This window comes from Podarcis gaigeae (genome assembly GCF_964106915.1).
Source record: "Podarcis gaigeae genome assembly, chromosome: 12".
NCBI lineage: Eukaryota > Metazoa > Chordata > Lepidosauria > Squamata > Lacertidae > Podarcis > Podarcis gaigeae.
Window position 1 is genome coordinate 14,616,103 of NC_139688.1, and position 25,954 is coordinate 14,642,056.

The window sequence follows — 25,954 nt, forward strand, 5'->3', positions numbered from 1 at the left end:
TAAAATAAATTCCTATTCCATCATTCACGGTTACTGTGACCATGTCCTAACATGGATCCTTCTCATGTCAACACATCTTCATATGAAACAAAGGTGTACACCAACTTCCACTACAGCAGGACTGCAAAATTTTAACTGTGTGCTACCTTTGTATCTGAAAAGCATGGGCTAAATTCCATTATTATTTATTTTAATATAACTTTTAAACCCTTTACAAAGACATACATGACAGGCTTAAATTTTGGTTCTCTTCAGATCAACCTGCACCTTGGTCAGCATCTATTTAACAGCTGTTCTTTGCCAACCTAAATTTAAAATTTCCTCCTACCTGCATATCTCTGAATATTACTCAGTTTGTAGCATTATATAGTCATTTCTCCAAGGGGCTCAGTGATATTTTAGCAGCTTTCAGGAATGTTAGTTTAAGCAAAGGGATGGGACACTTGGTTCATGGCCACCAACAGAGATGAACTCTCCAAATCCCAATTAAACCTCCTAGCTGGGGTCTTCAATTTAAGGCTCAGTAATCTATAAACACTTGAGAATAAGTTGGGTTGAACTTCATGTACCTTTCTTGCAAGTAGACATGTAAAGGATCACACTGTAAATCTGCTTCTCTAAGGTGCCACGTTCTATGACCCTTCTAAAGTTTCTACAAACTTCATAAAAATAAGCAACAATCCCGATTTGGAAATACTATACATGTATTCTGAGCACCATCTACACAGAAATACTCATGAAAAACCTGAAGTATCTGTGAACAACGAAACATCTCCATTGCCAAGACAACCACTGCCACTCCCAGATTTACCACATTCTACTGCCGTTGTTTCATTCCTGTGTGAGCCGACAGGAAGCTTTCGTTCAGTCATCTCGGAAACACAGATCTGCTAACAAAAGCAGGCCATGAATCTGGCACATTGCACCATGGCAAAACAAGGGGCATGACTATGAGCCTTGATTTCTTAGCCAGGTTGCCCCCCCTAAATATTTGAATCCTTTTGAGCCATATTTCAGCATCACCAAAACATGGATCCCTATTTAGTAGAGCAAAAACGTTCCTAACAACAAGGCCTGAAGTTCAACTTAGGCCTACCTATAACATTTTACAATTCGGAGCTTAAACAAAATCCTTCAACACAGCGAAATTTACAGAATAATGCAAACCCCCTTTGCTGCAGACTATGGTATGGTGGTGGATAGGGCAGAGGAATCCCTCTGCCCAAGCCATGCCAGCCTCCATCTGAAGAGTGATGACAGCGATGACAGTTCTGCTGATGCAAAACTCCCCATTCCACCTGATGCGTAGATGGAAGCACCACCAGCAGAAAGCTCCAAAACAGGGTATTCCAGGGCAGGAAGGAGCAGAGCCATGTGATCCCAAGCAGGCCTGACTGCTACAGGCTGGTACAACAATCTGCCTACACTAAACACTTTCTACCCAGGTTGGCATGCATAGCAGGTAGCCTGACTGCTCCACTAAGCCCAGTCAGGCAATGACTGGGGTTACGACCGCACCCTACCAGGGGGGAAGCTTTCATCAATCTGGAGCTAAATCTTTTTTTAAAGTTTCTAAATTAGTGGTTCTTAACCTTTTGGGGGTCATGAACCTCTTTGAGAATCTGATAAAAACTATGGACTCTCTCCCCAGAAAAATGCATATAAAAACATACACACAACATTTTATATACAATTTATGTTATTGCATTCAGGGAATCTCTTTTTGCACCTGCTTCACAGACCACTGAAATCTTACAGACTACAGACTTACAGCCCCTCAGTACCTTGAAGAAGGATAAACCATAAAAATGATTAGGGAATCTGCAAGTTCCTAGTTAAGGATTTACCTTCACAATGGAGCAGAATTTCAGAATGGCAACAGACAGTCCAATACTGACAGTTAATGTTGTTCTTAGCAACGCGACTTGTATTACAAATTCAAGCTTTATTAAAAGTTACAAATAACACTGAGAATGGCTGAAGAAAACAAAAGATTTACCAACTGTTAAGGACAAGATCTGGGACCCCTGCCATTTTGGAAAATAAATCTCCCTTGCAGAACACACTACCTAGCCTGGATTTTCTAGTTACCCAAGAATAGTTCTCAACACTGAGATCCACTGTAATCACCAGAAATCCCAATCAAGTATCTGCACTAACAAATATTCTTCTCCTTGTACATATTGAATGTATGTATATGTATATATAACATGTAACGACATGCAACATGCTCCCTGAAAAAGGGAATGCCTGAGGCAAAAGACAAGATGGACTGGTGGTAACTGAATTTTTCTTCAACACTAGCAACAAAACTGCATCTTTCACCGCATCTAAAGGCTAGCTTACTGGGTGCAGGGCAAGCTGTGCATGGTGCACAAAGCACTGTTCTCCCAATACCTTGCAAGCACTCCCTGCCTCCCCAGCATTTGCTGCCTCACTCAGCCTAATTGTAGGACGAGCCCTGCCCCAAGCCATAGACAGATCCTATTCCCCTTCTGCTTACCAAAGATTTTCAGCCCAAGTTCTCATATCCCTTACCAAAGTGAGCAAGTCCCCCTAAAATATAAAGCAGCTGTCAGAGGCCTGCACATTGCCCTCAGAAATATTTCTCCCAACCAGTCCTCAGATTGGCAACTCCTCAGCTCACCTTGATAAATCACACTCTATAAGCTTCTTGTGCAGCTAGGGCAGAAACAAGTGCATGCCATACTGAAAGTGTATTAGTAATACATATCCAATCCATAAAAATAGGGATTATTTTATTTTTTAATAAAATGATAGAAGAGTCTTGAAGACTGGCTTGCACAATTCCTAGTGAATATATGGAAGACACACCCACAAATCACTGTGCCATAATTCGTGCAGATACTAACGGAGATGAAGCGTTTAAAAGCAGGGCACTTCTTGGGAACACAAGTAACTATTTAATTAAATTTCCAGAGGGAATAGCCATGTTAGCCTCATGTGGCAAAAAACAACAAAAAGCCGTGTGGTATCTTAATAGATGTCAGTTTTAATGGCATCAGCTTTTAATGGCATCAGCTTTTGTAAACTACAGTCTGCTTCCCCAGATGCACAAAGTGCTAACCTGCTTTGCAGGTACATGGTTCGGGTGACCTCACTGTTTACAATTCCCCATCTCCAACTATGGAAAGATGTTCCTGCAACTCAGAATTTCACTTTATACATCTGATGAAGTGGATTGTAGTCCATGAAAGTTTAGGCCATAATAAACATGTTAGTCATTAAGTTCTCACAAGGCTCTTTGCTATCTTCACTTATTAAGGAAAGCAAACTTGTCTAAATTCTTAAGAATGTGATCAGCCTGAAAGTGTGCATGTTAACAGCTGAAAAAGAACAACATATGTGGTGCACTGAATAATAATACACGCTGCTTACTCTTCTTTCTACAAACCTTCAGGTAAACAGGTACTCTGTAAGGTATGTGTGCACATAACAGGCCAAAGTCCATAAATGCAAGCCTTGAGGATTCAGATGGAAATGTCAGATCCTATGCAGCACAGGGAGAGGAGGTGGATCAAGCAGGAATGCTGCTTAGGGTGTGACTGTCAGTGCAAGAATACTTATTTATTTGCAGTGAAGCTAACTGTGGGGATCAGAGAAATACCCTCCAGTACTTTCTCAAAAAAAAGCCAAGTTATGTTATTTGTTTCTCCGGGAGTTAGGAAAGGTACCAACCCTCCCAGAAAAACACGGAATGGGGGTGGGGCGGGGCAGGGCAGCAAGTAGACACACATTCCTGGATTAAGACCCACGATTACTGGTCAAGGCTCCCAGGCTGGTTATATGTTTCCAGACAACTGAATGCTGTTTGAGAGAGATTCCAGACTAGGAAACACAGAGGTCCATTTTTTGACGCGAGGTGTGAAGCAGCCCAAGCACAACCACTGGGTTTACTTCTGGAGTATGGTTTAGGACCACAACCCCAGCAAGTTTCCTTCCTTGGCAGGACAGAAGCGGGCTGGTAGTGGTGGCAGGATCTCCGGTGCCAAGCCAGAGGCAACGGGCCGACTGCGGGTTAGCTGGACCTGGGGACTTAACCCACAGAAGGAGGGGTAGACTATCCAAAGCCTGCAAAGGCAGCCATGAAGAAGACCACTACACACGCCCACCAGATTATGGGCTGCTCCTGCCAGGTGGGAACTGGGTGCAGATGCAACAGCCATGGGAGGGAGCTGGAGCCCCGGCACCTGGCCCAGAAGGCGGGAAGGGAAGCGCCCAAGAGTCTGCCCACCCCGGGTCACCCTGTAGGGGTGGCTGCCGTGGCCTGGCGGAAGGGGGCGCCCTCGGGGGCTGGCTCTAAGGAAGGTGTGGCTGCTGCCGCCCGCCACCCTCGCAACTCACCCACGCGGGGAGGTCTCCCGTGGAGACCGTCAGCCTGACGGCGCGCTCCTCGTCCTGCAGGAAGGCGAGCGCCCGGCCCAGGCGGGAGCTCTTGCCGCTCCGGTGCCTCCGCACCCAGAAGACGCACAGCAGGGCGACCAGGACCCAGCTGAAGCTCAGCCCCAGGTAGCCCAGCACGTAGACGGGGAAGATGAGCGCGAAGCTCCGCGCGAACTGCGACACCAGAGCGGGCAAGTCGACGCTCAGCATCGGCGGCGGCTCAGGAGGAGAGGCGGCAGCAGCAGCAGCAGCCGGAGGCTCCGCGGGGTCCGAGGGCTGGGAATCCCCGCCGGGCCCGGAGGGGCTCGGCGGCGGCGGCTGGGCCCCTGCGCCGCTCATGCTCTCTGGGCGGTGGCGGCGGCGGAGGGCGGGCGCAGAGGAGGCAGGGCGCGGGAGGCACCACCAGCAGCAGCCGCCGCGGCTCCTCGCATCTCTCTCACACACACAGGCGCGCGCGCGCTCAGCCCCGCCGCTCCCGCCTCACAGTTGCTGAGTGACAACAACAATCGCCCGCCTCCCTCCGCTTCCGGGTTTTCTGAGGCGGGGGGAGGAGCAGGAGGAGGGACCCGCCTAGCCCGGAGCGAGCCATTCCCTTGGGAAGAGAGGGGGGAGAAAGAATGGAGGCGGTCCTTCGGAGACTTGTGGGACAGTCCATAAGCGGGAGGGGGACGGGAAGAAGCAGAAGAAACGGCTGCCTGACGGAGGAGGGGCGGGGCTCTGAAGAGAGAGGCCCCTCCTCCGTCTACCCCGCCTCTTCGGTTCTCTCTCCCCTATTGGCCCACGTCGCGTAATCTGAGCAAAACCTCAACCCCAAGGAGAAGACACCCCTCACGGCGCCCTCCCTACGGATGGCTCTCCAGCGAGGGGTGTCCCCGTGGCGCCGCCCGCTTGCTGGTCCGCTTCCCGTGAAGTCGCAAGCGCAGCACGCAGGCGCACGCGCCCAAAAAATCAAAACCGCCGTCAATTCCATAAAAGGAGACGGGACCCAGATGCACGTTATATTTGATCGTTTGAAATGTTCGTCAAAAAAGCATTGAGTCTTACTTTTTTTCTTACACATTCTATTGCTACGTGTGCTGCCTTGTATTAGTGCAAATTGTTACACCATTTTAAAGACACGGGGTGGAAATTCCTGTGGGGATTCTAATATTTATCAGAGATGATGATGGTCAGGCTGGATTTGTACTATTTCATACTGAATATGCATTAGCTGTCAACGTTTCCATTTTTTTAAGGGAAATTCCCTTATTCTGAATAGAATTCCTCGCAATAAAAGGGAAAAGTTGACAGCTATGTGAATATGGAGACTCCGGACTTGTCCACACCTGACTTTAATGTGCATTTGAAGCTGTTTGAGATCCTGTTTTAAGTAGCGTCTCCCACATGATCTCCCCCCCAAAACCCGCTCTTATCTCACTACTTTTCCTCCAGTAAATTAGATTTGCTCAATCCCTCTAAACAACCACACTTGAAACAAGAGATGCATGGCTTGGGGGGGGGGGTTCCAACCCATGAGGCGCTTTACACCCAAGATCTGCTTGGTTTTCCTACCTTGATGTTGACACTGACTATTCCCCAGAGGACAGATAGTCGATTGGGATCTCCTGGTGCATCTCTGGGATATTTGGAATGAATTGGCAAGGGGTTTATGACTCCCTCCCAACTGGCTGACATTAAGACCAGCTAAAAGGTATTCCTCCCTTAATTACATTGCTGAAACTAGGAACCAGGGATGCCAACTTCAATGAAATATTGGGGGAGGGCAGGTAAACCCTACCCCGCCTAATGAATCACAATACACAATGCCCATTAACTCAAATGGCAATGCCCATTAACTTTTTGTGGGGGAAGGCCCCTCAAATATTTTATTGGGGGAGGGCAGAGGGACCTTGGCCCCTAGGTGTTGGATCCTATGCTAGGAACGCTTTTGAGGGAGGGGGAATCAGGAGTCAGGTAGAGGGGTGTAAAATAATTATAAACTCTAAGGCTGCATACATGCCATACATGTGTTCCTCGGATGAAGAGCAGTATAGAAATTTAAATACAGACATACCTTTAAAGCACATAAAGACTTCCCTCAAATAATCATGGGAATTGTAGTTTGTTAAGGGTGTTGGGAATTGTAGCTTTGTGACGGGTAAACTACAGTTCCCTGGATTCTTTGTGCGAGTCATGTGCTTTAAATGTTATTTAAATGTATGGCATGTACACAACCATTAACCAAATTCCTGGGCTGAGTGTGTTGTCAGAAGCAGCCTGTTCCTTATGTTCAGTCTGTCCCACTGAGCCACTATTTTGCACTTGGCTCTGACTGGCGGATCATTCCTATGGTACATTCAACCAAATGTGAGTTCAAACAACTATACATATTTTCCTCCAATTTGTCCTTAGTAGGTTCCTCACTGTTCCTAAAGAATTGAGGCAACCCTTAAGTCCTAAATACACCTCTGTGTATGGGAGGACTCTGTGTGTAGGATTTTTTAAAACATGCATAGGACCAGAACATTAGTTCTTTATGCAAGAGGATAGTTGATGTCACTTCAGCGAAGTTCACTTGTGTAACATGTCTAAGAGATTTGCACAGGTGTCACACAGGGACATATTATGACCTCGGGATATTTGAGAGGAGTAGGAAAGTGGTGGCTGATTTATTCACACTAGAGGAGTGCTGTGCTGCAGGCCTTTTTGAGACACTCAGGTCAAACAAATTAGTTGAGTGTATTGTAGGGAAGCTACTGTTTATCTGCAGACTTCACCTCAAATTCTGCAAACTTTTTATGCGCTCCAAGCCCTCCCCATATATTGACAGGTCTTGGGATAAATAAAAATACTGTAAGGTGAAAAGCACTAGTCAGAGCTGCTCGAAATTAATGATCCCAGGAGAGCATTTCCCCCAGTGGATTGTTGTCCAGCTGCTCTTAGGATACAAATCCCAGAAGACTTTTTTTTTGTCTGTTAAATATGTCAATTATAAGTCCACTGCCATCAAAAGTGATATCCATCTTCTGCCATGACAATTGTTTTCTCCTAGGTCTGCAATTATACTGCCGGTTTATTTTTATCTCCCTTTATATTTATGTATGATTCTCTTGCATGTTAGATAAAAAACCTCAGTCTTCTGGGATGGCCCTTAGTAGTAATAAAAATGGGTTAATTGAAATAAACTACCAGCTGCCCTATAAATTCTGTCAAGGACTGCTCCTTAAGACTAGAGCCAGATTCTTGTTTCCTTCATGACTTGTAGTACCACTGAGGTATTAAGACTGAGATGGTAGAGGAGCAACGTAGAATGTAAGCATGGGGTGGGTAGACATCATTTCATATTTTTTTCATTCCACTTTTAATTTGTATACTGCCTTTTTATTTTATTATACACAAGGCGGTTTACACATTTGAGCCATTTGAAGACAAGAACCCATTTGAGATCCATTTGAAGACAAACACTTAGAATTAAAGCATTCAGAGCCAGGGTAGACATTTACTGCAACCTCCAATGAGTCAGGTTTCATTGTGGAGGACATACCTTAATAGCCTAAATTCTGCTTAGGAACTTTTGCTTATATTGAACATTTGTATTGTGTTCCCTCACTGCAAGAAGCCAAGTTACAGGGAACCAGGCAGAGGGCCTTCTCAGTAGTGGCGCCCACCCTGTGGAACACCCTCCCACCAGGTGTCAAAGAGAACAACAACTACCAGACTTTTAGAAGACATCTGAAGGCAGCCCTGTTTAGGGAAACTTTTAATGTTTGATGCATTACGGTATTTTAATATTTTGTTGGAAGCTGCCCAGAGTGGCTGGGGAAGCCCAGCCAGATGGGCGGGATATAAATAATAAATTGTTGTTGTTGTAATCTAACACACTGCACACTTCCTCAGACATAATGCTGTTGTAGACATTATTCTGATGAACTTTGTATATATCGTTCTACTTTTATTATGTGTTTTCTAAAACTCAGGAAAAATAATTTACTATTAAATGTGGGGACGCAGGTGGCGCTGTGGGTTAAAGCCTCAGTGCCTAGGACTTGCCGATCGAAAGGTCGGCGGCTCGAATCCCTGCGGCGGGGTGCGCTCCCGCTGCTCGGTCCCAGCGCCTGCCAACCTAGCAGTTCGAAAGCACCTCCGGATGCAAGTAGATAAATAGGGACCGCTTACCAGCGGGAAGGTAAACGGCGTTTCCGTGTGCAGCTCTGGCTCGCCAGAGCAGCGATGTCACGCTGGCCACGTGACCCGGAAGTGTCTCCGGACAGCGCTGGCCCCTGGCCTCTTGAGTGAGATGGGCGCACAACCCCAGAGTCTGTCAAGACTGGCCCGTACGGGCAGGGGTACCTTTACCTTTACTAATAGTACAAGAACTGAACTGAGCTCACACAAAAATCGCCTCCTGATTATCCTCCTCATGGTTTTTTTTATTTCAGCAGTATAATTTAAGAGAGGTGTGGCAGAAGTCATCTTGTTGTTTTCATTACTAAACAGCTGGAAGTAAAAACAAACAAACAAACCCTTGCTGATTTACTGGAAATCACCCAAAGATCTACTGCAGAGACAGATCTATCTTCTACCTACCTCAAGCTAAGCCATTTTGTGTGGAACTGTAAAAAAAACCCCTGCTCAACATGGATGTTGGTCTCAGAGGGGTGACCTCCAAAACTCACCACAAGTGAACCTCATGTTCTGCTGTGTTTTAAGATTCATTTATTTATGTAAAATGTGCTATGGGAATAAATCGGCAACAGAACTCAGCATTTATATAGCACATTTTCCCAAAGCTAAAAATACATAATTGATAAATCTATAAAATACATCCATAAAAATAATGCTTTTATTGATCTTTTGTTGATTTTATCCTTTTATGTTGCACTCTGCCTTGCTATAGTTTAATGATTATTTTATGGATTATTTAAAATTAGTACATAAATACTATTTCTATAACTAGCAGACAGTAAGATTCTCCCCATGCCTGGTCTGGAAGCTGCAGCTAATACAGAAAACAGGAGCAGGTTACTGGCAACATATTACTCTTTTGCTGAGGGAGCTGAACTGATTGCCGATTGCCAACTAGGTCAGGTTTAAGTTTTTTTGTGTTAATTCACAAAGCCCCAAACAACCTGGGCCCAAGGTACCTTACAGACCTGTTTGGTTATGCTGCACATCATCTGCAGGTATCTTCTTATAGGGTACTCCTGGTGGACCCATGGGCCCCTGATGTTCAGTTGACTTTTACCAGGGACTGAGCCTTCAGTGTGGAAGGTCTTGACCTGTAAAACCCATTTCCAGTAGGAGTCCTGCAGGCATAGCTGTCAACTTTCAGATTTGAAAATAAGGGATCAGCAGCCTCACCTGTCCCAGGGACAGTCTACGGGATATCTAACAATCCGGGATAGCAGTGGGAAACGGCGCTGGAATAAGGGAATTTCCCGCAAAAAAAGGGAAGGTTGACAGCTTTGCCTGCAAGAGTCCCATCTGCTTTATTTAAGATGTCTTTTAAAAACTGCATGTTTCAGACAAGTCTTGGGGATTAGTATTTTTTTAAGCAACCGGTGTTTATTGGCATGTTACTGAATCCCGCCCCATGTAATTATTATTGTATAATGTTTTTATAGTTCTTATGAAAGTGTGGGACGTAAAAATTTAAATAAACCAAAGAGACTGGGCATGGGGGGGGGAGGGTTTGACAGAAAACTGGCCTACCTAAAATGACTTCCCGACTCACAAATCACATATTAACCAGCACAGATCGCGGTCTGTAGCCGACTCTACAAAATGTTTCTTATGAATTGGACTATAGCCTGCGAACGTTTATGCAGTAATTTACTTTTTGGCTTTTAAGGTGTCACCCTTTCCTAAGCCTCAACTGTTCTTCTAAGATGCCACAGTTGTGAAGGGCGGTACCCCAATGCGGATGTAAATCTCAGATCAGCAGAGGAGGACGGACTGTATCCTCCTCTCGGCTCAACGAATGATCGATCTGATGCCCGGGGCGGCAATTGTATTTGCATCAGTATCAGGGTGCTGGATCCACCCCAGCGCTGTGTCTGTTTTCTTCTTCTGCTGCTTCTTCTGCCTTTATGCTAGTATTTTTAATGCACAAGCATGAAAGCACATAATTCGCCTTGCAGATGGTGGAACAACATTAGTTTTTTAAAAGTTTTAAAAAAAGCCGGAGAGATCTATTTTTTCTTCTTCTTCTTCTCCTCCTCCACTTAAAACGATGAATAGCCTTATTCTGCCATTTCAAAGAGTTTTTTTCTGCTTCTATTGCTGCCGAAAAAGAAGATTGCTCCGGCCATCCTTTAATCTCCTAACCGCCTGCCTCCCGAAATTGCAATCAGCGCCTCCTGTGTGGTAAAGGTAAAGGGACTCCTGACCATTAGGGTCCAGTCGTGGCGACTCTGGGGTTGCAGTGCTCATCTCGCTTTATTGGCCGAGGGGGCCGGCATACAGCTTCCAGGTCATGTGGCCAGCATGACTAAGCCGCTTCTGGTGAACCAGAGCAATGCACGGAAACACCATTTACCTTCCCACCAGAGCAGTACCTATTCATCTATTTGCACTTTTGACGTGTTTTCGAACTGCTAGGTGGGCAGGAGCAGGGACCGAGGAACAGGAGCTCACCCCATTGCGGGGATTTGAACCGCCAACCTTCAGATCGGCAAGTCCTAGGCTCTGTGGTTTAACCCACAGCGCCACCCGCGTCCTCCTGTGTGGCTTTGACTTCAATTCCCAGAACCCCTTGTGCGCTTTCGTCCCGCCTTTAAACCCGGGTAGCTTTCGTTCGATTGGCCCACCGAGGTCGACTTTCAACCTATCGGCTGCGACCTCGCTCTACCTCCCTTGTTGCTAGGCGGGACTGGGACGCAGTTGCCTAGGTAGCCTAACCTAAGCTGCGGCCTGCAAGTTTTTCCCGAGCCCGAGGGGAAGCTGCGGGCGCCGTCGGGGATGCTGCATTTCGGGACGGTTGCGTGCTGTTATGGAGGGCGATAAGGTGAGCTGCCCGTCTGTGGGGGGGGGGGGCGCGAGGGGAGGAGGAGGAGGAGGAGCGGGTCGGTGGTGTAGTGTAAATCTCGCCCGGAGAAAGACTGGTGGTGGAGGTGGGAACGGGGGGGGGGGTCATCTTTGAAAGGGCAAATCAAACTCTTAGGCTGCAAATGTACATGGGAGCAACAGAGCAGGAGTTAATTCAGTGCAAACACGCCTAGGAATGGGGTGCAAGTCTCGTTGGATAACTTCAGCTGGGCTTGCTGCTTAGTTAGGCACGCACAGAATGGGGTTTCAAATACTTGGATAGCTTGTCACAGAAATGATGAGGATCCTCCACAGGGAGAGGGTTTGAAGCGGTGGGCTAAAGTTATATGTATCAGCAGGGCTTGGGCCAGATGGCCTTTGAAGCCCCTACCAAATCTGGGACAGATTTCTTCATACTTCCCTGGGAGTGAGCACTGCTTGAACTTGGTTGCAAGGGATCATGCACCCTAAACAGGTGTTTGCTCGAAAGTAACCTTGCTGTGCTCAGTGGGACTCGACTTCTAATAGGTGGTTGAAGGATGCTGTCCTGGTCATTGCCATTTCAAATGGGAAGTCAGAAGGTGATGAGATGCACAGTCCTGAATTTGAGCACGGCAAGGTGGTGAAACAGTGTTGGGTAACTGTCCTGCAATGAAATAATACCTTGACTGTAGTTCTCCAGCCAAAGAATCCCAAAACACTTCGGCTCCTGTGGCTGTTTTTCTAGCCTTCTGAACCTCTTGTCTTCCCTTAAACCTGGACTTGTGCTGGAACAGGGCCCCACCCCCATTGAATCTGCTGTTGTTGTTTAATTGTTTAGTTGTGTCCGACTCTTCGTGACCCCATGGACCAGAGCACATCAGGCACTCATGTCTTCCACTGCCTCCAGCAGTTTGGTCAAACTCATGCTGGTAGCTTCAAGAACATTGTCCAACCATCTCGTCCTCTGTCGTCCCCTTCTCCTTGTGCCCTCAATCTTTCCCAACATGAGGGTCTTTTCCAGGGAGTCTTCTCTTCTCATGAGGTGGTCAAAGTATTGGAGCCTCAGCTTCAGGATCTGTCCTTCCAGTGAGCACTCAGGGCTGATTTCCTTAAGAATGGATAGGTTTGATCTTCTTGCAGTCCATAGGACTTTCAAGAGTCTCCTCCAGTACCATTGTTCACTGATGCCCAGGATGTCAATATTTATTCTTTCCATCTCATTTTTGACCACATCCAACTTATCAAGGTTCATGGTTCTTACATTCCATGTTCCTACGCAATATTTTTCTTTACAGCATTGGACTTTCCTTTGCTTGAACTTGGGTGCACCCTAAACAGGTGTTTGCTCAACAGTAAGCCTTGCTGTGCTCAGTGGGACTCGACTTCTAATAGGTGGTTGGAGGTTGCTGTCCTGGTCATTGCCATTTCAAATGGGAAGTCGGAAGTTGATGAGATGCACAGTCCTGAATTTGAGCACGGCAAGGTGGTTAAACAGTGTTGGGCAACTGAACTGCATTGAAATACTTTGACTGTAGTTCTGCAGCCACCTGGCTCCCAAAACACTTGGGCTGCTGCGGCTGCTTTTCTAGCCTTCTGAACCTCTTGTTTTCCCTTAAACCTGGACTTGTGCTGGAACAGGCCCCACCCCCATTTAATCTGATATAGAGGTGAAAAGGTGAGCTCCTAGAATGCGAGGAAGGGGGAGAAGTGCTTAGTTCCTGCACTAGCATCCAGTGTGGTGTGATGGAGCTGTCCTCCCAATATTGGCACAGCTACAGCTTACCTGGATGGGGCTGCAGAGGGGCAGAGCAGGTGGTGAAGTTGGAACTGCATGGATGCACCAGCAGAGTTGGCCCAGTACTCCTGGCACTGTGTCCATGCAGCCTTGATTTTGCTGCTGCCCCATCCAGGTAAACTGTAACAACACTGGTGTTAGAAGGGAGGCTCCGTAACTGCTCCACCACACCAGCTGCTACTATCTCATTGAAAATGATCTAGTTTAATAGGTTTCAATGACTATGAAGATTTCGCTATTGGTCTCTTCAGTCCAAGCAAACTCCCTCTATAATCTCTCATCTTTTCCAACTGATAGCATTGTAGTTTGAGTGCTTGTTCAAAAATGTTGACCAGATAGTAGTTTTATTTATTTATTTATTTATTTATTTATTTATTTATTTATTAGATTTGTATACTGCCTTATGCTCTAAATACAGCTCTCAGTTTAAGATACCTCCCCCCCCCCCCAATCTTTTTGGTCTAGAGAAGAACCAAAGATGACACTTGGAAATCAGATGAACTAAAGAAGCACCTTAAGGTAAGATTTCTTTGTACCTGATGGCAATAGCAGAGGTGGTGCCCAGAAGAGTTGAGGTGAAGTAAGTGGTGGAAGCTCAAGAGACCTGCCTCTCTGCTTGTGCTGCCAGTAGGACACCTCTGCATTTTGGTGAGAGGGATGTGTGCTGTGTTGCACCTAGGATGAAGAAGATGAGCACCAAGGCTTTGAGGAACCCCCCCCCCTTGCTGAGTTGGGTGAGAAGGGAGTATGTTCCAGCGCACAGTGTTGCAGCTTGTCTTCCCTGTCTCTGGGGTGGCCAAGAGTTTGAGGAGTGCCCTCCTCTCACTGAGTTTTGGCGAGCGAGGGAGCATTCTGGTTGTGGTGGAAGTGGAATGGGGAGGCCATGACTGCGGGGTTGGCATCAGAAGGCTGACAAAATGGAACAGGCTGCCCCTGAAAAGGTGGGTCTTCAAAGACAAAAAATTGGTATACACACACACACACACATGTATGTGTGTGTGTGTGTGTGTGTGTATAAAAAATGCTACTATTGCGTTTCTTGTTTCCTTCTTGAGGTGTCTCGATCAGATAGTCAGTCTGAAGACGGGAGACATCGGCAGAGGAAATCACGAGAGGGTGACAGCAATGATGCTGATGACTTGCCAAAGGATCAAGAGAAGGTCAGAGTGAAATCGAAAGAAAAAGCAGGAGAAAAAGTGAGACTTATTAAATCGAGTGACGTAAGACATAAGAATGAAAGGAAAGAGAAAGGAAGAGAAAAAGATCATCCCAGAGAACACGAGAGAGAGAAAGTTAAGCTAAAACATGTCCAAGAAGAAAAACATAACACTGGGAAAAGTGGTGAGAGACACAGCGGCAAAGAGAGAGAGAGGAAGCATAAGAAAGATGACCCCAATCAAACACTGGTGGAAAATGCTATGGAGGCTTTTGGGGAAAGAGATAAAGAACATTATAGAAGAAGAGACAGCAAGGATCATGCAGGTGGGATGGTTTGTTCACTGTATGTATTTTTTAAATAATGCTTTAGAAGAAGGTGAAAATGGGCCTCAAAACTCTTGCACAGGAGGCATGGCAGTAACATGGATTGCAGACAGTTCTACACAATGTCTTTTTCTTTTCATCTCCTACTTTGTAAAGATAGTCTATCTTAACAAGATGGCAGACCTAATAGACTAGGGAGTTTCCTCTCCATCGGTATCTGGGCTTTTTTCTTTTAAGCTCAGTTTCTTCTTCAGAGATGCTTGCTCCCATGAGAGTGGTCTTCCTTTCAATTCAATTGAGTGGAATCCATCAGTACATCTATGAATCATTCTGTCTATTCCTCTCGGAGGTGAAGGACATTTCTTTGCTCCCTCCTGTGCTCATAAACCCATATAGTGAGGCTTGTGGTGCTTATAAACCCATATAGTGAGACTGCAGGGTCTCCCATTCCACACACCCACACCCTTCTCTAGACATTGCTTGTCTTTTGCTTCCTAGGAAGGAGGGTATTTTCTTCCAATGCCTCACATGATGGGTGTCCTAGCACAAAGAGATTTGAATAATCATAATAATAATATAATACCTTTATTGTCAATGTATCTTGAAGATAGACTGGGAAACCTTGAAAAAGAGCTAGTCTGTGAGGAAATGTTAAATGATACTTGTGTGTGTGTTTTTAACCATTCCAGTAATTCCCCTAGTTTGCTATTGGTTATAGACTACGTACATTACTTGGAACAGGCTTGGAATTGAAGTAACAGCCCTGAAATGCTTCTTGCAGAGATGTAGCACATATATTGTATTTGTATTGTACGTAGCATAGTAAGAGACTGAAATGTACTGAAGATAAAACTTCTTAATTTTATAGATGTGATTATGTTTTAGATCACCCAAAAGTAAAAGATGAAGAAAGAGAAAGAAAACACACAGAGCGAAAGGTAAGAGAAGGTAAAAAAGAAGCCTTGTTCTTAAAAAAGAGAAAGAGGGAGTGTAAAGGAAAAGAAAGAAAAGTCAGCAACTCGCAAACTGCAAATATGATATGCTCCCCCCTCAAAAATGCCTTAACAGATTGATAATTTCTTCACCTCCTTGAGTTTTTCACCCCCCTTTTTGCTCTTCCCGCTTCTCCAACAATGTGCCAAAAATATTCTCAAAAGAATGCTCAGTACAGGCTTGTTGTTGTTGTTAGTAGTAGTAGTGGTATATTTCTGAGCTACAAAATGGTTAAATTTAAATTTTGGTTCTTTAAAATAAATTTTAAAATTATTTCTCTTCAGAATGAAGAGAGCAGGGGTACTTTGGGTGAGGTTTCAACACAGAAAGATGAAGAACGTGAACACAGGAACAAGTCACACAAGGAACGGGACCCAGATAAGGAAAGAAGAAGGCACCGAGAGAAGAAAGAGCATGAGCTCTTAGCTGTAGAAGGAAAAGAGAAGTTTTTGAAATTAAGAAGTTTCACATCTGTCAGGGATGGGGAAGAAGGGCACACCTCCAGGAAACATAAGGAGCAGTCTCACTATGAAGACAGACACCGTAGGGAGAACAGTGAAAGACAACACAGAGAAGAAAACGAAAAGAAGAAGAAAGACCACAAGGTTTGCTTTACATTGGCTTTAGCTACCTAGCAGTGCTGGCTGATATAAAATTCAGAATTTGTCAGATTTGCCTTGAACATCAAATTTGTGTCAGAAACGAACAAGATATGCTGAGAAAATATCAAGAAACACTGTGGCTTGAAACAAAAATACTATATTATGCTTTTCCGCAATGGAAAATTATTCATTAGAAGCCAATAGTCAATAAAAGAATTGATTGGTTTTGTTACGCTTTCACTGTATTTGTATGCCATCCTTCTCTCAAAGAGTTTAGGGTGGCAGCATACATTGGATTATTTTATTTTATGCTGAAAAAGTGTGAAATTTGCTGCTTGCAAAACATGAGATAAATTTGATGTGAGGGTCTAGTTTTGGAAGTAATCTACATTTCATTGCACAAAATAGTGCATTGCACAAAATGTTATGTGCTCCTCTTTCATGGTACACATAAGCTTGATTTGCAATATAGAGAATAAGTCAACTTTTTAGGAATTTCTCAAATTTAGCTAGTTCTGTACATCTGAGGTACACTTTCCCACAAGAAAAAGCAGCAGCTAAACTAATTTACAGGCTAGTCCCCCCCATGTTTACTTGAAAGTAATTCTCACTAAGTAACGGTATTAGTGCATAGCCTTTATGTAGACTTACAGTTGCTCGTCACATGCCTGTGTACTATGTTTGCTGACCATGATTTCCAAACATATGAGAGCCATATCAATCTGTTTTTGATCTTGAGTCCATGCCTTGGGGACCCAGGTCAATGATAGACCTCCATGACATGTCATTTTATGGTATCTTTTATTTCTTTTTTAAGCCGTGCTGTGAATACAGTCCTAATACAGGCATTGTTTGCATAATATATGATGCCTATCTGGTGAATGCTAGCAATAGCCTTAATCGTTGCTAGCTTTGTCTTCCTTAAAAACGAACTTGTATATACTAAGAGTAATTGATATAAGAGAGCATATGCACCTGTTAAGCCATATAAGGAGATACTTGGTCTTGTTGAATGCTGCGAATCATTGTATTTCGAACAATATATTTTTCAGCACCGTGAACATAAAAGCCAAGGCAAGAGCTCAAGGCATGAAGCTGAAGCAGGCCATCCACGTGAAAGGTGTGCTCTGTTTAAATACGTAAGAGTAATCCCCATTGGGCACAGTGGAGCTTAAAGGTAAAGGGACCCCTGACAGTAAGGTCCAGTCGTGGCCGACTCTGGGGTTGCAGTGCTCATCTCGCTTTATTGGCCGAGGGAGCCGGTGTACAGCTTCTGGGTCATGTGGCCAGCATGACTAAGTCGCTTCTGGTGAACCGGAGCAGCACACGAAAACGTCGTTTACCTTCCCACCAGAGCGGTACCTATTTATCTACTTGCACTTTGAAGTGCTTTCGAACTGCTAGGTTGGCAGGAGCAGGGACCGAGCAACGGGAGCTCACCCCATCGTGGGGATTCGAACCGCCAACCTTCTGAATGGCAAGTCCTAGGCTCTGTGGTTTAACCCACAGTGGAGCTTGCTTCTGAATAAATACAGTGGACCCTCTGGATATTAACTTAATTTGTTCTGGGGGTCTGTACGTACCCCAAAAAGTCCACAATATGAGGCGCCGCTTCTGCGCACGCATGTGGCGCAATAGAGCGCTTCTGCACATGCGCGCATGGCGAACCCCAGAAGTATACACTTCCGGGTTTGCTGCGATCGCAACCTGGAAGTTACGTTACCCGAAGGTAACGTAACCCGAGGGTCCACTGTATGTATAGGTTTCCAGCTTTGCAGACTGCTTACCCATATCTTTCCACAAGTTAGTGCAACATGGGTGTTTTGCTCGCTTGTGTCCTGCCTTCCTCCTTTTGATTAATTTTCCAGGGGAAGAGGGGCCTGAAAAATATATTTAAGGCAGTAATCCTGTCTACATTTTTCTGGGAGTAAGTCTCCATGAATTCAGTCACACTTACTTTGAAGTAACAGATAGGTAGCCGTGTTGGTCTGCCATAGTCAAAACAAAAAAAATTCCTTCCAGTAGCACCTTAAAGACCAACTAAGTTAGTTCTTGGTATGAGCTTTCGTGTGTATCTGAAGAAGTGTGCATGCACACGAAAGCTCATACCAAGAACTAACTTAGTTGGTCTTTAAGGTGCTACTGGAAGGATTTTTTTTTTGTTTTTACTTAGAAGTAGGCATATATAGGATTGCACTGTAAAACTCCTAAAATAGCCAACGTACGTATTTTGGAAGCATCATCGCATATTTTTTAGACGGTGCTTTATAGATTTGAGGGAAATATTTTCAGTTGCTAGGCACCAGCTTCTTGGTAATTTATTTATTTGCTTAGACATTTTGTGATTGTGTTGGATATGTTTTCCAGCCTGACAAAAAGCTATCTGACTTCTTTTTGATATCTTTTTGATTCCCTAGGGTCCCTGTTTCAAACAAATGAAAGCCCGCCACAGGGTTACATGCTGCCTCTTCTTCTCCTTTCCTTTTGAACTGCTTAGCTCTATTCTTGGGATAAGAGCAAGTGCTGCTGGCATCTCTTTGTTAAGCTTGGATAGGTCTTTATATTTAACATAGTGAGAAACTGCTTTATGCGAAATCTGCAATGAAATGACGGTCTTGGCCATGAGCATTGGGAGGTATCTTTTAGTTATTTGGAGTGGGGAAGATTTAAGTTTTATTTCATGAGTTGTAGGATTGTTTTAGAAATCCATTCTTTAAGACTTGATGAAATGCCATTCACATTTTCTGCTTACTGTAAGTGAGAGCTGATCCAAAATTTGAAAGCTGCCAAACCTCTGTAAGCAAGGATCTTGTTTGATTTTCTGCCATCAGAAATATATGGATACTTTGGAAAGGACAGGGTGAACTCCACAGTACGTCTATTGTTCCTCAATATATTTTCTCATCAAAAGTAAATAATTTCTGTGTTGGAGAGACATTACAAAGGGACAAGGCATTGTTATGAAAAGTAGTTCAGTGCTGTTCTTATAGAGGTTCACAGATCTTACTATGCGGGAAAGTCACATGTTACAGTGTAAGTGGGAAAAGATTCAACATAAATCACTTATCATTACCCCCTCCCCCCGCATAGCTTATTTGAACAGGTGTAAAGCAGTTCTGAGACCTTGTTTTCCACAGAAATAGTGTTTGCTTGGTAGGCACTCCATTTAATTCTGTGTTTGTTGTTGTTTTCTCATTATAGTGGTACAAAAGAAAAAGTAAAGAGCCATGTCAAGAGTGAAAAAGATGCTACAAAACGAGAAGTAAGTGGTTTTAATTTGAGTGTTCTAATGCAAGAATATTGTAGGAATTAGTAATAAACCAAAGGAACAAGAATCTAAAATTTAGTGAAGAGTTACAAAGGGGGACTCCTAATATAAGGCACAGCCACACCATGTCAATCTGAATAGGAGAATTAAGTATATACTTGTTTTTCTTCACTTTCAACTAATGGGATTGGAAGGTGTTTATCTTTATTTGAATTGTGCTTATACTAAACTTCTCTTCTATATTGTTGAAAGTTTGCACCCAGTTCTAGTGCTTGGTCTTCTGCATGCTTACATATAAATGAGTTCTACTGAGCTCAGTGGGCTTTTGCATAAAATTTCAACCTTTTGGCACTATCCTATGCATGTCAACTCAGAAGTAAGATCCATTAAGTTCAGTGGGACTTACTCCCACAGTAACTATGTATTGGATTGCAGCCTTAGACACATTTACATGGATCATGCACAAAACGTATTGTTAGAAACTTCTCATGCTTTCTCTCTCCCTGGAGAATTTTAAAATACTCACAATTATTTATGAACATAGACAAAAAAAATCTAAAAATGATGTAGTATCTGACTGACTGCAGTTTTTTAGTCTTTTAGTCAGGGGCTGAGTGTTCCAGAGTGTACACCCAATGAAGACATAAAATAAAGTTTAAAAGAAAAGAATACTGCCTTTCACACATTTCATATAGAATATTCAGCACTATACAGGCCACAGCATATTAGAGAGCAGGAGGCTCATCATGGGAGAGATGTATCGGTAGAGCAACTTCCAGAAGGGTAGTTGTCTTATGTCTGTTACCATAAATGCAAAAAGAAAAAAAGAAAAACTGTGTCTTGTTGCATCTTGAAAGTTTGATTGTGGCATAAGTTTTCCAGCTTTGTCTGATGTTGTTGACATTGGACATGGCGAGAAAACAAAGTCCTAAATAAATATAATCAAGGAATATATTTAGTGTGCCTGTTTCTAGTGTCTGGTATAGTCAGGATTTGGGGTGGGAGTTGTTCTACATGTAAAATACAGTGAGGCTTTTCTAAGACTGAGATATTAACATGTGCAGAAGGGTAGCCTTGGAAGTTGAAAGCATAATATAAGAACTAAGATGTATTATTAGAACTCCCTGCCACATTTCAATGCTTTTCTCTTATGAGTTGTTTTATCTATTGATATGTTAGCGCCACAAAAGTAACAACCTGTCAGCTGTGGGATCCAATCGGCAAAGGCTATCAAATGAAGAAAGTGGCAATGTAAGAGCTGCATATTATTACCTTCATTTTTTAAGGAGCACAGCAGTGCCAGTTAAATCTCACTGGTGAAATAAATTCCATTAATGTTTTGATTTCATGATTTAATTCAGTTGTTTGCATTTTCTTGCTAGAAACCGAACAAGGACACACCTTATCCAGATGCAGATTATGATAATGATTCTGTGAACTATGAAGATGATTTTGAAGTGAGTGCAAAGGAGTATTTTTTGAAGAAGGTAGCAGTATCAAATAAATGCTTTGGAGATGCTTTGGGGAGGGGGGAGGAAATACAGTCGTACTTTGGTTTTCGAATGTTTTGGCTCCCAAATGTCACAAACCCAGAAGTGACTATTCCGGTTTGCAAACTCTTTATGGAAGCCGAACGTCCAACTGGGCTTCTGCAGCTTCCAGTTGGCTGCAGGACCTTCCTGCAGCCATTCAGAAACTCTGCTTTGGTTTCCAAACATTTTGGAAGTCGAACAGACTTCCGGAACGGATTCCATTCGACTCCAAGGTACAACTGTACTTTCAGCTATTGTCATAGAAAAATAGAAAGGAAGGAAGTTGCCTTTTACTGAGTCAGCAGACCATTAGTGTTATTGTTATTTATCACCTGCCTTTCATACTAATGTTCCAGGGTGGGCTACAATTATTAAAACACAATTTAAAAAATAGTTTAAACAACTTACAATCACAGAAACTGGGACTTTCTCTGCTACTGAACTATGACCCACACCCAGAGGCTCTTTTCCTTCATGTCTCAAGGAGGCCTGCATGTTTTTGTACAGAACTCCACCCAAAGGAGCTTGTTTCCTTAAAGCAAATTTTGCAATTACTTCTGCTTATACTGTTCATTAAATGTCATTCTTAGTAATGGATCATGAACCACCACCATTTTAAAAGAAAATGTGCAATGGCAAGAGGAAGCTTGAAAGTTTTTAGGGTTGCAGATTTGGCAGTGGAGATTGCTGAGCAATACCATTGGTATGGGATTTTCATTTGTGCTTTAAGAAAAGTAATTGCTACTGTTCTTATTGAAGGATTATGAAGATGATTTTGACGACATAGATGATGAGGATGAGGATGAGGATGAAGGTGGAGATAGCCAAGAGCAAGAAAAGGAAGAAAGAGAAACAAAAGAAAAAGTAAGAAAAATTCCAGTAGCCAAGAGCGCAGAAGTAGAAGCAATTCAAAAAGCTATTAATGCTGAAAATGAAAAGATTGAGACCTTCCTCCCAAAACAGAGAGAGAATCCAAAAGGAAGGGAAAAGGAACTGAAAATAGGTATGTGACTATGTACTTACTTTCAGTTAGCAGTCATAAGAGTGACCCATTGTGGATGTACACAAATTTGTTGCACTCATTGTACAGTGTAAGGTTATTTCCTGTGGTTTTAATTGCAATGAAAGGTGAAGTAGGCAAGCTTGTTGTTCTTTTTGACCATTGCAGGCTTCATCCATGTATATTGGAGTCATCCACTTGCATTTTAAAGATTTCATGAATATACTTACTATCTTGCAGAAAGGCAAGAGTCACCCGCTCGAAGTCCTGTTTCTGGAAAGTTCATTGATTTCCAAACTGCCAAACAGCGGCAAAGTATCAGAAAGATTGCCAGTGAACAGAAGTAGGTGGTATTAAAATATATCACTGCATGTAACTTTTGCAAGATGGCTTGCATGTAAACTTCCAATAGTTTTTTTTTTTAATGTTACAAGTGTTGTACGCCTAACAAAGTGCAATAAAGTATTTTTGTGACCAATTCATATGTACTAGGTCTAAATTGTTTGAATGTGTCACAATCCTATAGGGATAGAAATCGGTTCATATTTGCATGATTCTAGAACAGCAGCTTATCTGTGGAGGTGCCAGAGAAGACAGAAAAGTATTTCTGGCCTTTCCTGATGTCTCTCTTGACTGGGCTCAGACTCTGTGATGTAGTAATCTTAGCCAATGCCAATTTATATTGGGCAGAAAACTGTTTTGTCCCTAATCTGCTCCGTCTAGCCCCAGTAAGCAACAAAGCTATGTTTCCCTTAATTTAGAAAGCTTGATGATTTCCACTCTTGACCAAAGGCAAGTTCTGCTTCAAAGTTGGGCTAGTACAGGAAAATGAGGGGGGAATTGTGTCCTTATTACTTTTCTAGTTTAGCAGTCTGGTGATCACATTCCAAAATAGTCTGCTCAGAGTTTCCTTCCTGGGGAAAAAATGTATAGATAACTAGTTTCATCTTAGTTTTTATTCAGGAAGATTGTTAAATCGGTTTTTTATTTGTTTTGTTTTTCTTGGTTGTAAATCGTTTTGAGACCTTTTTGGTGGGAAGAGATATAGATTTAATAAACCTAAACCAGGAGAATTCTCTGTCACCTAATATTACTGTTTAACATATACTTAGAGTCAACGTACATGTTACATTTAAAACCTAAGGTATTTTAAGTGTAAACCTAAAAGCATAGAATTTGAATGCTATAAATATGCGCTTGCAAAAACATGTATTGTGCAGATACATGTCAGGCAGCTGTGATTTGCTGCAGGTCCCTGTTGATCTTACATTTGGTGACAAACCTGTGTTGCTCCCTGTGTAATGTCTGAAAGAGCCCTTAGTGTCGACAGCATGCTATGTGCAGTAAAGTATACAGAAATGAAACGGCTCCTACCCAGGAGGCATTCAATTGCATTAATTTCATTCTCCTTAAAGTGCACTGGACATAAAACCATTCCTTCAAATTATGTGCCTTGATTTTGAACTCTTTGCTCTTCCCTTTAGGAGTGAGAATATTTCTAGACCTTATAGTACATGTCACTATAATTAGTTCTTACTAGCCATTTTGCTTTCTTGTGACGTGTTTTCAAGGAAACGTAGCGTTGAATTGCTCCGACTTATTGACCTGGACTTTTCAGTCACCTTCTGTTTGCTGGATTTGCCTCCAGTGAATGAATATGACATGTATATCCGGAACTTCGGGAAAATAAATACCAAGCAGGTACACCGCACATCATATTCATTCTGACTGCTCTCATTTCTCGTTTGCTTGATTTCCTGTTCCCTCTCACCCCTTCTTCCTTTTCTGGTGTGTTTTTAGCCTACAGATAGGAACTATGCTATTTTTATTTATTTGTAAGCCATTCTGGGAGCTTTCCTGGCTTAAAGGGTGGTATAAATGTTTTGATTAAATAAATACAACATTTTCAGTACTGACAATGCCCCAAAACATTCATTAATTTCTGATAATGAAGTTGGCAATGGGGTATATGTTTCTAACGCAAGAGAAATCTATTACGTTTGCCATTGCTAGTACTTTTAAAGCCAAGAGTTACAGCCATAAGAATTTTCACACTAGGGCAAACTAGAAAAAAAGTTAGATACTTAGTAGGTCTCATCCAGATGAAATCAGTTAGAACTTAGGTCTTCACTGTGTTCTTGGTGTTAATGAATAACAGAGCAATCCTAAATATAGGATGACAGCATAATTTATGCTAGGATAAATCATGCCCGTGTAATTTATCCTCTCTTCCAAACTCCATTCAGGAGTGAGGCTGCTGCCAGCTGAACCAACCTGAACCTAGCAGATGGAAAACAAGCCTTTAAAATAAGAGTTTGGCTTGCACCACTCTTTTTGCCAGTGTAAGTTCCATTGGGTTGCCAGGTCACATGACTGAGCTGATAGCGGTTTGGAGTACAGTGGTACCTCGGGTTACAGATGCTTCAGGTTACAGACTCTGCTAACCCAGAAATAGTACCTCGGGTTAAGAACTTTGCTTCAGGATGAGAACAGAAATCGTGCGGTGGCAGCAGGAGGCCCCATTAGCTAAAGTGGTACCTCAGGTTAAGAACAGTTTCAGGTTACGTACGGAGCTTCAGAACAAATTAAGTTCTTAACCTGAGGTACCACTGTGGGTGCAAGTTTCTCTTTGTCCCACCACACCCCTTTTGGGGGACTTCTGCTGGCGTAAATTCCACCATATGAACCCATGGATGAGGGAGTTTCGCTGTCTCATCCAGGAAAGTCCAAGATCCACCTATTCCAAACTCACTTGTCTGATGCACACAGACACACCCCTCCCTTTGATTGCCTTGACTGAGTCTTCCAGGCCAGGAATATTTGGATGCTGCTATCCATTATTGTGAGTCATAGTGTTCCTTGCTAGTCAGCAGCTTCCATTTTGTACCCCCAGAGAATATACCGCTAAGTCAACAGAACAGACCTTCCAGTTCATTTATTTTATTCCTTGGGGACCAAATGCATAGTTCATGTTTCCATGGGATTCAGCAAGATTAATGTGCCCATCTCTTCTTGATTCCAAACAACTACTTTTTAAACTCAGTACTATAGGCAATCATGTTCAAAGATTTTATCTTACACATCCAAAGGAAAAAAGAAACATATTTTCTTTATACTATGAACTAGATGATAATGCAACTTTGTACAGTACCTTGAATTTTTCATGAGGTGCAAAGTATTTTGGGATACAGCAGATGGGTATTTCAAGTGGCTCACAGCTGCAGGTGCTCAGAGTGAATGGGATATTTTCATATTTCTACTTTAGGCCTATGTACAGTGGAATGAAGATAACCTGGACAGGGATGTTCAGACTGACGAAATAGAGACTCAAGAAAAATGGACCCAACATCCTGGAGAAACTGCCGTTGTGTCTGGAGGTGATTATTATTTAGATATGTAGAGGTGTTAAAATGTAATATAATTCAAGAACACGTGAAGAGAAACCTCACTATGTATCTCTTATTATCAAGTGGTCATTTCCTATTGGCTTTAGCAGCACAAAATGTAAAAGCAGTTTGGAACTTTCTGGGTAATGTACTATCGTCTTTCCTTGGGTCTCATTTCAGGTCCAAAAAGCAGCAGTGATGTTTCTTCCCTTACCCCAAAGATTGATTCCCAGAGATTGGCAAGTTTTCTGAGATCTGCTTGTCAGGTATATATATTACTTTTTCTATTCATGGTTAAAATAATAATTAGCAGTAACCACAGTCTGGAGCTTAATATATTCCTTACATAGACAAGAGACAGAATGATCACTTGTGTTTCCCGTCACCTGGTTTTCATTCTATGGGATGGTTTTCCTTAATCAAGTAGGAATGGATACCCAAGGAGGGACAAACTCCTCTATAACTGCTCCGCAAATTCAGTTTTTCTGCTTGTCTTGAAAACTAC

General features: G+C 43.1%; 2 protein-coding genes across 9 annotated transcripts in view; one reads left to right on the forward strand and one right to left on the reverse strand.

Moving 5' to 3' along the window:
* ESYT2 (extended synaptotagmin 2) overlaps positions 1 to 5,054 on the reverse strand; it is a 70,792-nt gene extending 65,738 nt beyond the window's left edge. For all 8 annotated transcript variants that reach the window (XR_014556573.1, XR_014556574.1, XR_014556575.1 and 5 more), the window contains exon 1: positions 4,366 to 5,054. Coding sequence is in view for 4 of the 8 variants with exons in the window: in XM_083704727.1 (XP_083560853.1) it covers positions 4,366 to 4,743 (378 nt within the window). In the remaining 4 variants the exon portion in view is untranslated. The remainder of the gene's footprint in view (positions 1 to 4,365) is intronic.
* A 6,194-nt stretch (positions 5,055 to 11,248) lies between these two features.
* Positions 11,249 to 25,954, forward strand: part of DYNC2I1 (dynein 2 intermediate chain 1) — a 32,250-nt gene continuing 17,544 nt past the window's right edge. Inside the window, exons 1-14 of the mRNA XM_083704690.1 lie at positions 11,249 to 11,389; positions 13,652 to 13,705; positions 14,242 to 14,668; positions 15,554 to 15,606; positions 15,946 to 16,266; positions 17,316 to 17,383; positions 19,465 to 19,525; positions 20,711 to 20,782; positions 20,914 to 20,988; positions 21,823 to 22,066; positions 22,304 to 22,406; positions 23,635 to 23,764; positions 25,329 to 25,440; positions 25,630 to 25,715. Of these exons, the coding sequence (XP_083560816.1) occupies positions 11,375 to 11,389; positions 13,652 to 13,705; positions 14,242 to 14,668; positions 15,554 to 15,606; positions 15,946 to 16,266; positions 17,316 to 17,383; positions 19,465 to 19,525; positions 20,711 to 20,782; positions 20,914 to 20,988; positions 21,823 to 22,066; positions 22,304 to 22,406; positions 23,635 to 23,764; positions 25,329 to 25,440; positions 25,630 to 25,715 (1,821 nt within the window). The 5' untranslated portion in view covers positions 11,249 to 11,374. The remainder of the gene's footprint in view (positions 11,390 to 13,651; positions 13,706 to 14,241; positions 14,669 to 15,553; positions 15,607 to 15,945; positions 16,267 to 17,315; positions 17,384 to 19,464; positions 19,526 to 20,710; positions 20,783 to 20,913; positions 20,989 to 21,822; positions 22,067 to 22,303; positions 22,407 to 23,634; positions 23,765 to 25,328; positions 25,441 to 25,629; positions 25,716 to 25,954) is intronic.